Source organism: Rhinichthys klamathensis, unplaced genomic scaffold (assembly GCF_029890125.1).
Source record: "Rhinichthys klamathensis goyatoka isolate OS25496 unplaced genomic scaffold, OSU_Roscu_1.1 h1tg000032l_1, whole genome shotgun sequence".
Classification (NCBI taxonomy): Eukaryota; Metazoa; Chordata; class Actinopteri; order Cypriniformes; family Leuciscidae; genus Rhinichthys; species Rhinichthys klamathensis.
The window spans coordinates 2531469-2546424 of record NW_026606581.1 but is presented as its reverse complement, the minus strand read 5'-3'; the positions used below and the strand labels follow the sequence as shown (position 1 = coordinate 2546424).

The 14956-nt window shown below is 38.5% G+C and overlaps 1 protein-coding gene across 1 annotated transcript in view; it reads left to right on the top strand.

The window, feature by feature from the left end:
• Window positions 1–14956, top strand: part of LOC130080311 (stAR-related lipid transfer protein 9-like) — a 38186-nt gene that overhangs the window by 5798 nt on the left and 17432 nt on the right. The window contains exon 3 of the mRNA XM_056245668.1: window positions 5560–5688. Within this exon, the coding sequence (XP_056101643.1) occupies window positions 5560–5688 (129 nt within the window). The remainder of the gene's footprint in view (window positions 1–5559; window positions 5689–14956) is intronic.

Sequence of the window (14956 nt, the reverse complement as noted above, 5' to 3'; positions counted from 1 at the left end):
GCATAGCCTACTTTCTTACTTCTGAAGCAGGAAATACTGCAGTTCTTGATTAATGGATTAATGACATAGCAGGAGCCACATCTGGTCACCTGCTGTGAGCACGCGAGCAAGACAAAGACTTGCTTTCCACTAGTTATTTAAAGAAAGTAGGACAGTTTTCAAGGGAAAAGATGGCCTCACATAAACGAACAAAAGACAGGCGTGGAAAGCTGACAGGAAGACTTCATACAGAAATTAAAACAGCATAAGAGACACACACAAATTGACATTGTATTATTTGTTCATGCTGCACACCTTCCCGGGTCCCGGGCCAGAAGGCAGTCACATTGATGAATGCCTTGAGCCCAATGTGTGTCAGTCGACAGAACCTCTTTTAAATTGTTAATATAACATTTGAATGAGAATACAGAGGTCCAAGGGAATATGAAAGATCAGATGCATTATTATCTTCATCTATTTTTCAGTAAAAAGTTAGGATCTGGTTTTATATGACCATCTTGAAACAAAATCATGTTGTCAGAGACAAGGCCTAGCTTTTAACACATGTGCTCTGACACGTTGAACATACTACAGTTTCATGTACAATAGTATGATTTTTAAAGTTAAGTACTAAAGTGGTGCATTTTTCCCAACCAGCACATAGATGTCATAATTAACTCCCTCATTAACTCCCTCGTTTTAAACCGATATGACTTTCTTCATTTTGCAGACCTCAAAATAAGAAATGTTAAACCTTGTCGTAACCAAACAGTTTTGGTGACCACTGACTTCCATTGTATAGAAGCCAGCAAACTTCTGTTTTTTAAACCACAGTAAAATTACTGTAAAACGGACTATATTAGTTTTAAGCACACTGTCAAATAAAGTACAGCATTATACTGTTATTTTTTTTTTTTTTTTTTTTTTTTTACTGTTATATATTCAACAACACAAGTTATTGGTTCACATCAACAGCTTTATTCAGGTTTAATCTTTTACATTTCATTGCTGAACTTTAATAAAATATACAGATTTACCAGCATATTAACCACATTTCATCAATGAACAAAATACAATTACAGCCATACCAGTAAAATCACAGTAACACATTGTGCCAGTGGAAATGATAAGTTTGAGAAGTTAAAGTACTTAATTAGTAGTAGTAGTAGTAGTATACAACACTAACAAGCAAATACATATCATCTTAAAACCACATGCTTAAAGGAAAATGTCTTCTTTATTGCGACGACTCTTCCCGCCTGTCTCACGATGGTTCAGCCGGTCTGCCAGTGCCGCTGTGGGAAGAAAATACTAGTTAGCATGGAGTAAACTTATGTTTCATATTGTTTCAGGATACCAGTATTGGAGCATGGCCATATAATCAGATCTGATTTTGTGTATTATTATTGAGCCTAAATATAACAGTGCTGAGTGCAATGTTAGGGCTCATTAGTGTAGCTGTGGGCCATATTGTGAGGTCATTAAGTCAGCTGCGGGATTGCCATTTTGTGAATAATTACACACCAGAGCAGCAAAAGTAACGTTGTCGTGGTGATAGGCTGGCGATGCCCGGGCATGTTTCTGCACGCTCCTCCAAATGCACACGCTGTGCAGTGAAGATTTGTTTGACTGGGCGAATAAACTGCTGAGGTTTATGTGATATCTGTTTGCTGAGATCTGGGTAATAACTTGATGCTGACAGTCAGGTCATGCTCAAATGCTTAAGTCATTTGTCCCCCAGCCTAACTACTTCCTAATTGTTGTCTTTAAGTGCACTGAAGAGTATCGCAGGCGTAGGCTACAGGCACACAGCCTTGCTTCTTGGCATCAGTGTGCTGTAATATTATTAGTAGAAAAATTGAACACATAAAGGGCTTGTCTCCTAGTAACTGATTAAATGGACTAAACAGACTTTCAATGGAAAAATCACTTTTCTCAATGGACTGTAATGTAGTTTGTGGCAGCACTTAATCAGAAGTGATCATAATTAATGGTTATCAGCTGTTATGAGTGTTGTTGTATTTGAAAACGCTATAATAGAAAACTTGGCTGGCTGGATAACGAAGAGTATGTGAAACCGCTTTAATCATTTTAACAGAAAACATGATATCACTGGCGCCAGTGACTATATGTGATGTAATATGATTTGTGTTTTAGTGAAGTTGTTAAATATCACTACTGCTCATACTTGGGGATTTCAATAAACCACTAACCCAGAGTATTACACTTTACCATGTACCTTAAATTGCATGGCTTGTTGAGTTAGCAACTGCATAGCAATGCCATAAAAAACACTCTTAACACCCTAGAAACTGCATAACACACCTCACTGGCAACCACCCAGGGGTGCGTTTTCTCAGAACCAGTGTTAGCCAGCTATGTTCGCAATTTCTATTGATAGAAACATTGTTTCCCGAAACTAGTTCCAACAAACATTCGCAAACAGCATCGCAGTTGTGTTCTGAACTACAGCTCTCGACCTGTGGTTAGAAGCGTCGTTTCTTGTCAGTATAACATGGAGTTAAATATATTAGTGAGCAAAATAAGCAAGCTATAATGCAGTACAATCTATATCTTTCATCCCATCATTAAAGAGCACTGACCTGTGCCACCTGACTGCTGCAGATTCATTTCTGCGTTAATAGTGTTGCCATTGAATCAATCGGTAAAAAAAGCCCCAGAAAACAGAAATGGCGAATTAGTCATTATTTACAGCAATAATCTGACATGAATTCAATCTCTAACCAAATAATTAGCAGAAGTTTTACCTCCACCAACTGCATGGCATCAACATCATACACTCACCTAAAGATCATTATTAGGAACACCTGTTCAATTTCTCATTAATGCAATTATCTAATCAACCAATCACATGGCAGTTGCTTCAATGCATTTAGGGGTGTGGTCCTGAGACAATCTAATGAACTCCAAACTGAATGTCAGAATGGGAAAGAAAGGTGATTTAAGCAATTTTGAGCGTGGCATGGTTGTTGGTGCCAGACGGGCCGGTCTGAGTATTTCACAATCTGCTCAGTTACTGGGATTTTCACGCACAACCATTTCTAGGGTTTACAAAGAATGGTGTGAAAAGGGAAAAACATCCAGTATGCGGCAGTCCTGTGGGCGAAAATGCCTTGTTGATGCTAGAGGTCAGAGGAGAATGGGCCGACTGATTCAAGCTGATAGAAGAGCAACTTTGACTAAAATAACCACTCGTTACAACCGAGGTATGCAGCAAAGCATTTGTGAAGCCACAACACGCACAATAGGGGTGGGGGAAAAAATCGATTCTTAGATGCATCGCGATGCGGACGTGGACGATTCTGAATCGATTCACAATTGTCAAAAATCGATGTTCAAAAAAAAAAAAAAATGTTTAAGATATATATTTATAATAACGTAATATTGACGGAACGCGAAAGACGGAACTCTGAAGCGCGGAAGTGCAGTGGCCGGGCCGTCTGTGGCGTGCACATAACAGACGCGGACGCGATGGCTGAGCGCCAAATCCAAACACCCTCCTCGTTAAAAGCTGACGTGTGGAAATATTTTGGCTTCTGAAGTTGAAGGGGGAAAGGAGCTGGACAAGAGCCACACTAGTTGTAAGCTTTGTAGAGTAAAACTAAAATATTTCGGAAACAAGACACATGAAGCCAAATGACACGTTTCCAGCCAGAGGAGGAAAAACACTCGGCTGTAACGTTACCGGTCGTTGTTATATTATTAATTTACTACAAATATGCTGCTGCTAGTTCTGACACACATGTATTTTCCTGTTGGTTCTTTGCAATGTTAATAAAATATATTGTACGTTAATTCTTTATGGGTCATTACTTTGTACTTTTAAAGCAAAGTATTTATAGTCACACACACACAAAAAAAAGATTCTGATAATCGATTTAGCATCGAATCGCAGCCCTCTGAATCGTAATCGAATCGAATCGTGAGGTGCCTAGAGATTCCCACCCCTAACGCACAACACGCAGATGGGCTACAACAGCAGAAGACCCCACCGGGTACCACTCATCTCCACTACAAATAGGAAAAAGAGGCTACAATTTGCAAGAGCTCACCAAAATTGGACAGTTGAAGACTGGAAAAATGTTGCCTATAGTCTGATGAGTCTCGATTTCTGTTGAGACATTCAGATGGTAGAGTCAGAATTTGGCGTAAACAGAATGAGAACATGAATCCATCATGCCTTGTTACCACTGTGCAGGCTGGTGGTGGTGGTGTAATGGTGTGGGGGATGTTTTCTTGGCACACTTTAGGCCCCTTAGTGCCAATTGGGCATCGTTTAAATGCCACGGCCTACCTGAGCATTGTTTCTGACCATGTCCATCCCTTTATGGCCACCATGTACCCATCCTCTGATGGCTACTTCCAGCAGGATAATGCACCATGTCACAAAGCTCGAATCATTTCAAATTGGTTTCTTGAACATGACAATGAGTTCACTGTACTAAAATGGCCCCCACAGTCACCAGATCTCAACCCAATAGAGCATCTTTGGGATGTGGTAGAACGGGAGCTTCGTGCCCTGGATGTGCATCCCACAAATCTCCATCAACTGCAAGATGATATCCTATCAATATGGGCCAACATTTCTAAAGAATGCTTTCAGCACCTTGTTGAATCAATGCCACGTAGAATTAAGTTTCAAGTTTGTATTTATTTATATAGCACATTTAAAAACAGCAAACAGGGCTGACCAAAGTGCTGAACAATACACAAGATAAAGAACAAGGACAAACCACACATTCATGACAGAAGCTCACAATGAATTAAAAGCTAAAAAAAAAAAAAAAGGTTTTAAGAGAGGATTTAAAAACAGTTACAGATTGAGCAGCTCTGATGTAAACCGGAAGGCTGTTCCACAGCCTAGGGCCAGCAACAGCAAAGGCTCTGTCCCCTCTATTCTTTAACCGAGATCTGGGGACAGACAGAAGTCTCTGATCACCAGACCTCAGGTTTCGTGTGGGGTTGTGTGGGCAGAGTAGCTCAGACAAATAGCTCGGTGCCAGATTATTTACGGATTTAAAAACAAATAAAATAATTTTAAACTCGATTCTAAAATGCACAGGTAGCCAATGCAGAGATTTTAAGATAGGTGAAACATGATAAAATTTCCATTTTCTTTTGAGGAACTTTGCAGCAGTGTTCTGTACTAATTGGAGACCCGCAATAGACTGTTTGGGTATGCCAAAGTAGAGAGAGTTGCAATAGTCCAACCGCGAATTAAGGCAGTTCTGAAGGCGAAAGGGGGTCAAACACAGTATTAGTATGGTGTTCCTAATAATCCTTTAGGTGAGTGTATATGTTGTTGAACCAACATGGTTTGAACGTTGGATGTGTGACAAAATTACTACAGTTTTGGGAAACAGTCGTTACTAGCTAGTTCGTTTCTCCAATGACGCATCGTAATATGGTGGTTAAGCAGCGAGTTACATCAGTGTACAGGAAGCGCACCCCATAACAGTACTGTGGCCGGGAGGAAGCACCGCTCTTCAGAAAATGTACAAATCTAGTTTATCCTGCTAACCACCTCCCATTTATCACTCTTTTTTTCCCTTTATATAGTTGGAGGGACGTTTGGACGGGCGGTCGGAGGGACTGGCTGACTCCAGGGAGAAGTTGATGGAGTTTGGGTTTGATTACTGCTACTGGTCTGTGGATCCAGCGGCTCCCAACTATGCATCACAAGAGGAGGTAGGCTTCCACTCTCACGACTGTTTACTGCATCTGTGCTGCTGATGTTGATGACACGCTGATGAGATTGTGTGTGTCCTGTGTCATGGGTGGGGGCTAGTGCATGAGAACCAGAGGACTAATAAAAAAAAAGCGCAAGTGTAATCAACACCCTTGACCCACCAGGAAAAGATAAGTAAATATTATCCTTCTGCAGAATCAAAACACTGCTTAGAAGATGTTACATCATCTCTGTGAAGGGAGTCTTCACCTCCCTACTTAATCTGAGATTTAGTTCATTTTAACTTGTATGTGGGTGTGCTATTGGCTGGACGATTACAGAAACACACTCTATACAAGTACGCAAATGTTGTGTAGACCTAATCAACACCTCATATGAATTGGGGTGATTTTAATACATTGAATATTTGTACTTTGTACATTGCATTATGAAGTATTTTAAAAACATTTGTTTGCGTGAAATAGACCTTGTGTAGCTGGAAGTCTTTGTGTTCATGTGCTTACTTAACTTACTTTTAAAGGGTCATTCATACCAAGAACAATACCTATAAAGTTAATTATAACGATAACTATTAGCGTCCAACCAAATGGATGATATCTACTCAAGCACTTTAAAGTTGGGTGAATTTTGATTGGCTCCGTGTCAATGTTTTTTCCATTCATCAGCTGAAAAATAATCGTTCCAAAAGTGATTTCAATGATATCATTCCTCTGTGTCCTTATCATTATATTTGTGGTGTGGACTTCCCTATTCTCATTATAGGGAACATCTATTAAAACTATGTTGTTATAGTTATCATTCCTGGTGTGAACGGGCCTTAACTCAATAAACCTTTTATTTGATTAACAAGTGGAAGTGACAAACTGACAGCCAATCAGAACATATTTGATGTTTAATATACAGCTGTGTGGAGTGGGATATTGAAACAATGAGATACCATTGATTTAACAAAAATTGAATTGACTACTGCAAAAAATCAGCAAAAAAGTTCTCACAAACCTCAGATCAACAACAAGCATGGATCTCATATACACAGTACTCACAGTTAACCAAGTTTACTGTTAAACAAGTGAACTGTATCTTTCCTTTGTCCTTTTGAGAGACCGAGAGAGTGAATCGTCTCCTCGGTCCCGCCCTGGTGTTCCCTTCAGAGTGTCTTTGTCCGCATTGTATGAAAGAATGAGCTGTGATGGCCCACGTGCCCTTGTCTGCTCAACACTTTTCTTTCTCTTTACTCGCTTCCTCTCTTTCAATTTTGCCCAGTCAGAGTTTTACTGCTGAGGCCTGGAGCTTGCATTCCTTAGGCGGCCTGCTGGGTCTGGTCAGGAAGAGAGAAACTGACCTCTTTTTGGAGTCCTGTGGGAGGGTGTCCATCTGAAGCAAAAAATAAATAATAAAACAAGAAATTCCAGACAATCTCATCATCATGCGTGCTCAGTGATCAGCTCACACTCTGTGAGCTTGCGTCGTGCCGTGAAACCTTTTTTGGAGAGGCTAGCAATACCGAACTAGCTTTGAAAGCATAAGATCCCACCCTCCCTTCAGAGCGTCTCCAAAGCCACGTCTCCTTCAAAGCACATGAACACACAACAGGGAGCAAACAAAAGCATCTCATGAGACAGCAATAAACTACCTCATATCTCAAAGCACATAACATTACAATAATAATGAACATAAACAACTTAAAGAGCACTGACCTTGTACCACCTGTCTGCTGCAGGTTCATTTCACCGTTGATAGTGTTGCCATTGAAACGCATAAATTTGAGTCATGAACCGCTCAGAGTATAACGTCTCTGGTTTCCATCTCTTCCAAATTACAGTAGTTGATGACGTGTGATTTCTGTGCGAGCAGGATGCGCAGAGGTATAAAAATACCTATGTTAACAGGCAGGTAGGACATCGGACCGACTGCAGTGTTTGGACGAACATTTTATGGTCCCACGCCTCCCACAGTCAATATAAATACATATAAATTATACATTTAGACCACGTACCTTAGTGAATGCTATCAGGATGGGAAGAGACTTTTAACCAGCATAACAAAAAAAATTTCTGGAACAAATCACCTACTCTGCCTTTAAGGCTGTCTACACTAAACGCGTCAAATCAAAAACTCAAAATCTATATTTGTACTGTTGGCAAAAGTAGTGCAAGCATGTGGAGTATTTCAGAAATGGAACGGGGCTTGCTGTATAGTTGACTCAATGGACTGCATCCAGTGTAGACAGTTACTGCTTTAATGGGTTCATTTTGATTCTGTCGCATCACATTGCGCTTGTGTCCAGTGTAGACACTGTGGGATCAAATTTGGCCCTATTTACTTTTTTTTTAGTTAGCATGAAACTGAAGTTGTGATAGTCTTTTCTTTCCTATTGTAAAGTGTATCCCAAGTGAAAGCTGTAGGGTGGGACTTGATTTTGTCCATCGAAAATTGATCTTTGGACTGTTGTGGTTTGCTATTGCTGTGATCTCATGTGAGTGACAGGTTGTCCCGCTCTCATGCCAGTAAACAATTTATCAGAGAAGCACAGATTTTTCTAATTGTGCAAACTCTGTACACTCAGCTCTAATATACAGCTTGAATTTTTTTTAAACTAATCAGTTTGTTGACAACGTGTCAACACTGGCCAAAGTCATTGTCACATTGACAGTCAAAAAACGAGTACAAAGAAATTTTTATATTGCTCATAACTTCTGGAAAGTCCCTGACGCTGGACGGACAGTATACTTCGAAAGACTACAGATTCAGCTGTACGCATACGCTAAGTGTACGCATCAAAACTGAAGTTTACCATTTTCCTCCAACCACCAGTTTACTGCTAGCTAAAGTCAACTTTCATTTCACGCAGACTTTCATTTCTTAATTAAGTTAAGAGCTTATACCAAGTTACCACAGTTTTACTATAGTAACAATAGATGAAGGATTTTGAATGAAAATTTGGTTAGCATGTAAATCTTTACATGGGTACGTCTGACCACATCACAGCCAGTATAAATGCATTTCTCTGTTCACTACTTTTTTATTATTATTTAAATATTCACTTAATAAAGTCAGTAAATGCCGTCTTCATTTCAAATTGCACACATTGCTGACATCTGAATTGTTCCGTCTAATTTAGTTTAAAAGAGTCTCATGAAGTCTCACGTTACTCTTTAATTATAACTTTCTGTGAAGTGCTGTTCTCTAAGGCTGCAAGCAACAAAATGATATTGGAGTCTCTCCATCCTGTGGGGTCTCCAGAGACGCCTCAGTGGAGGGAAAACCAGCCCCGCTCCTTCTCTCCGACTTCTCCCATATTTCTTCCCTTTAGGATCCAGCTGCCCCTCCCTGCTCCCTTCTATCTGTGCATGTGGGAAGATACTAGCCTATGTTTGTTTTAGTGGCTAAAAGATTGGTGGTTGTCTTTAGCGGAACATGTTCATCTGTATATTTCCATGTGTGAAGAGAAAATGGAGCACAGAGGGCTGAGAGGAGGACAGAGAAGAGGATCAGGCCTTGGAGCAGAATAGATAAAGATGAGAAATGGAAGCCAGCTGTTGTGAGGGCAAGGTTTCATCACATCCTGAATTCATTACTGGGTGCTGGATTAAACAGCATCTTAACCATCTTTAAAGCTTTGGAGTATAACCCTCACTTTTGTAACATCATAAACATAATCATTTGTGAGTGAATCATTCTTTTGAGTTGGTTCTTTTTAATGAGTCAGTTGAACAGATTCACAAATCAGTCTGAATGATTTATTATTGAATCACTCTTAAAACGGTTTTAAAAATTCAGTAATCACAAATGACTGGAAAGATCATGGAAATTCATCCATTATGAAACAGAAGTAACGACAGATCATTTCTTCCATATTGTGATTATCTGGAAAAATGAGGGGACTTGGTTCATTTCATCAGTTGTTGATTGGATGGAGACAGATCTGAATCCAAGCTTGCAGTCAATTGTAAGAAAGGGGCTGGGTTTATGCGGACAAAAGGATCGGAGAAGTCCGGCATGAAAAAATACAATAAAAAAAAAATGCATGGATGAATTGTTCACAATAAGATCAATAATATGCATTTAGAAAATACACAGGGTAAATTTCTGTTTCATGCAGACTTCAATCAAAAAGTGTCCAGACTAAAAGTAAAGAGTAAAGAAAATGATGTTTTCCATAATATGTGCCCTTTAAATCTATTCTATTTTCTTAGGTTCATTTTCAAAGCTTCAAATAATGATATTATTGGAGAGGATTGAGATGACATAGACATAAACAAATGATAAGAGTGTAAAGTAGAAGAAGGTGAAGCGCACTGGGGTCACTTTAGCTCTTGCCAACAGCACAGCTGCTTTAGTAAATGATTTTACACATACAGATTGCACTAAGACGTCATTGGTCCAGAGCTGGAGCACAATGCTGGGTTTCTTTTCCAAGTGAAGTCAGCTTTGTGTGTGTTTTTTTTTTTACCCTCCCTTTTTATCACTCTCTCTCTCCCCTCCCTCTTTTCCTTTTCGATACAGTGCACGACTTTATTATGCTCTTGGTATTTCTGGGTTTCTGTGTGAGTGGCATGAACAAAATTTGCACAAAACATCTTTACACACAGACTTACCACGTACGTCTACCATCTAATTTTTTCAGTGACGCACAAATTAACATGTTTCTTTACAAAGAAATTCTTTGATTATACTTTTATTCAGCAAGGACGCATTAAATTGATTTAAAAGTGACAAATAACGCATTTACAATGTTATAAAAGATTTCTTTCAAATTGAACTTTCTATTCAAGAAAGAATCCTGAAAAAAATAGTAAGCAGCATAACTGTTTGTTCAACATTAATAATAAGTAGAATTGTTTCTTAAGCACCAAATCAGCATATCAGAATGATTTCTGAAGGATCATGTGACACTGAAGACTGGAGTAATGATGATGAAAATTGAAATTATTATTATAATATTTCACAATATTACTGTTTTTTTTTTACTGTGTTTTTGATCAAATAAATGCAGCCTTGGTGAGCACAAGAGTATTCTTTTTAAAAACCTAAAACATTTTACAGACGCCAAGCTTTTGAACAGTAGTGTATGTACCTCTCCATAACTGTAGCATGGACTTTAAATCACGCTGCTGGCTGTGGAAGTAATTTACCCTCATAAGAACAGCTGCGATGGGAAGAACCTTTATTTGAATGGGAGTAGAAAAACTCCTTTGGTTTTGGGTCTTTTTCTTCAATCCTTTAGTTTTTGCTCCATCGGCTAATTGCATCAACAGTTGGTGTCTTGGCGTTCCTGTTTGAAACTCAAGTCCAGTCTCTCTCTCTCTCTCTCTCTCTCTCTCTCTCTCTCTCTCTCTCTCTCTCTCTCTCTCTCTCTCTCTCTCTCTCTCTCTCTCTCTCTCTCTCTCTCTCTCTCTCTCTCTCTCTCTCTCTCTCTCTCTCTCTCATTCTTTAGCTCTTTCTGTTGGCCGTCTCTGTAGCCCTCAGAATCCCTTGACCTCCTTCCCTCCCCTTGCAAATTTGACCCACATAATGTCTGTGAAAGTATGACAATCGTGTAGCGAGTTGAACCCCTGCCAATCAGCTCCGTGACTCTTTCTCTCTCTCTCTCTCTCTCTCTCTCTCTCTCTCTCTCTCTCTCTCTCTCTCTCTCTCTCTCTCTCTCTCTCTCTCTCTCTCTCTCTCTCTCTCTCTCTCCCACAGTCCCCTCCACCACCCATTTAACCCAGCTTTCCCTACAGTTCGCATGCAGCTATAAACAGGATCTCAGAGTCATTACATTAAATATCTCAGTGAGAACAAGTCTAGTTGTTGTTATTCCTAGGTTTGTGAATACAGCATTTGGATTTTCTATGTCAGCAACAATAACATAAATGACAAAAATGACTCTCTCTTTTGCATGGAACACAAAAAAAGATGTTTAGCACAATGTCCAAGCTGTTAATTTCTACATTTACAGTTGTGGTCAACGCTCTCTTTCATCTTGCATTTGTTTTTTTGCAGTGATGATTTAGTATTTGAAATTTGTAATATTTATTACTTATATATTACATACACTATACCGTTCAAAAGTTAAGTACAGTTTTAAATGTAAAAAAAAAAAAAAAAAAACTCTTATGCTCACCAAGGCTGCATTTATTTGATCAAAAATACAGTAAAACAGAAATATTGTGAAATATTTATTATAATTATTTAAATTGTTTTCTATCCGAATATATTTTTAAATCTAATTTATTCATGTGATGGCAAAGCTGAGAAGTCCCTTCAATGTAAACCATGTGTTTCAGTATTTCTGTCCCAGTGCTCTCTCTGTATAAAAGCGGGACTGACGTATTGGTCTGTGGTCTGGGACGGCCCTTGCCTTGGATGGGCTTCAGTTGGCACTCCCATGAGATATCACAAGAAACAAGGAGTTTTCGAGAGGTGGCTATTAAGAAAGCCACATTAAAGAGCCTCTCCTCACTGTAGCGCTCCAAACTCTGATTACAGGCCGTAGGATTTTAAAAGTGGGTGTATTACAAACTAACAGCTTTTTAATGGAGTGGAGTTTCCCTTCAACCTTTCATATCCATGCTTCTTTTCTGCGTGTATTATTCGTCCTAAAGCATCCTGCTTTAGCCTCCTTTTTAGAGTCTTTGACCAAGGCCTTTAAACTCTTTCACTGAGAAGCCAAGACTGAACCCATGATGGTGTTGTTTGTTATTGAAAGACGTCATCTCCCATAATTAAGTCCGCCTGAGACTTCCTTTCCACTGCCCCACTTTTGGATTTGCCCCTCCCAGACTGACCATCTCCTCAAAGGGGTCTTTGGGATCACATGTTGCCTAAAGCACTGACCTTCTGGACAACTTCCCGTCCAGGATCAACTCTAAATTCAGCTTTCCTCTAGCATTGTGACCAGAAGTACATTTGTTTTTGTTTGTGGTATGAGGAGGAAAAAGGAGGAAAGCAAACATCAGATGCTTTTGTCCAAGGTTTCCTGTGTCTCTGTACACATGCGCACATTCATAATTGCATGCACACACATAATCTTAGAGGGGGATTTAATTCCATTTTGGCCAAAGTCTTTAAGTTTTATTATTATTATTATTAATATTATGAACATCATTAATACTGTTTTTATTTGACATAGAACTACTACTAAAGTACTACATTTCTTTACTAATTTTTACAGTTTTTTTTAATTGTTTTATTATTATTCATAGTATTAATAATATTAATTGTCATTGTGTTTTTTGTGTATTAATGTTTACACAGTGAAACCGTTTAACATGAGCTGCCTTTTTTGCAGTCTATCAAATAAACTGAAAATATTAAAATTAAATGTCAAAGTAAACTTCTTTGTCATGACACACATTATTTTTCTGAATTTTGTCATAATTGATCATCTCCATTTTCTCATGCCTGTTTGTGCATGTTATATTGTGGGACCATCTCTAAAGAATCTACACTTACATTTTTTACTTTTGAATTGTTTTTAAATTAGGAGCACAAGTGAGCAAGTTTTGCTTTTAGTGTAGTCAGACAAATTACATCTGTGTTTGAAATCGCCCCCATACCCTTAAATAGGGCACTATTTGAGGGTACAGGCATTTGTAGTAATATCCGAAACCATAGTGGATGTTATCGAGTGCACTCATTAAAATCCCATAATACACCCCAATAATGTGTACAACCGGTGTGCACTCAACGGCTAGAGAATACCCATAATTCTCTGTGAGGGTCACGCCAAATGAATTTCCGCATTGTAAGGTTTATACATGCTATTTTCTGTGACGGTGTACAAGATAAATCGGTTACACTTTATTTTATGGTGACGTAGTTACACTGTACTTGCTCAAATAAGTACTGAGTAATATTAATTAACTACATGCAGTTACTATAGATTTACGGTTAGGGTTAGGTTTTGTTTTAGGGTTAGTATCTTGTAATTATGCATAACATACTGTTATTACTATGTAGTAACGTGTAACTATGTCACCTTAAATAAAGTGTTACCGATAAATCTTTTCATTACTACTGGAATTACCAGTTTGCAAAGTTTCAAATGATTATTAAAAACAAGCACAAACGATAAAAAAAGCGGCAGTCCGAATTCACTCACTCCTTCAAGTGGACTATATTAGTGGGATAATGTAGGGGCGATTTCGAACACAGCCCATGTCATGACGTCAGCCATAAAGACTAATATAATGCCGTTTAAGAATTTGTTTGAGACTTGAGAGTGCTTTTGGCTAAAGTCCAGTAGTGACAGGGAGAGCAAATTAAAAAGAGAGTGCTGTGACATTGAAAAGCATCTAACATGAGCTGAGTTCAGTGGAGAGTGAGTTAAGATGGACTTGTCTAACAAGCTCCCTCACTGATTCTTTCAAGCTGAAGAATGGAACTCAGGATAATTAGAGTAAGTCAGACAGAAGCGGCTGCTAGATGCTGATCCACTCTCCCTGCAGACAGCATCCCAATTAGCCTTCATTCACACCCTACACAGAGACCGGCCTGGCCCCAGGACTCTTCTCATCTCTGCCAAATACATACCTGGGTTACAATACCCTGAGAGAGTCTCTTGTTTTGTTGACTCACTGGGTTTTCAGTGGACATGAAGGTCAAATGACTTTCTCTCTCCCACACCTGTAGTACACAAAGAAAGATGTATTTTATGTGTTTAGTTTTGTTATTCTTTTGAAAGTTCATGAAGATAGACAAGAGTGTATGAAAAACAAACGTTTGGTAGTTAGTCATTATCCTTGTTGTTTGCAATTAGTACACCTCCTTTGTTAGTTGGCTGTTTAAAGAACACATTACAGTGCTATTACTGAGTAAATACTGGACATTCAAATAGCTTCAGATTTAGCTTTGTTTCTCATGTGTTAGCTGATAAACATACAGTGTGTACGTGCTTTCACTTTGAGGCCTACAGTGTAAAACAAATTGTAATTTTAACTGTAAATGACTAAAAATGCAACAATTAAAATCTGTTACTTGGTTAACAGTAAGTTTCCTTATTATAAATGAGAAAAACTGTAATAAATCTAACCTTACATTTCAAATAATTTTACAGTAAAAAAAACCTTATGTACCATTTTTTTTTGAAGAAAAAAAGAGCAAATCAACTTAAACCCCGTAAACTGATATTCCCTGAATTTCCGATGTGACACTTCACATTTTATGGTTTTTCTTCATTTATTGTTATCAGTTTATTGTTAACCCACTTTAGGGTTTTATGTTACATCTTATGTTGTTAAATTAATATTTATTGTGTTATTTTACTGTCATTTCTGTGATGGT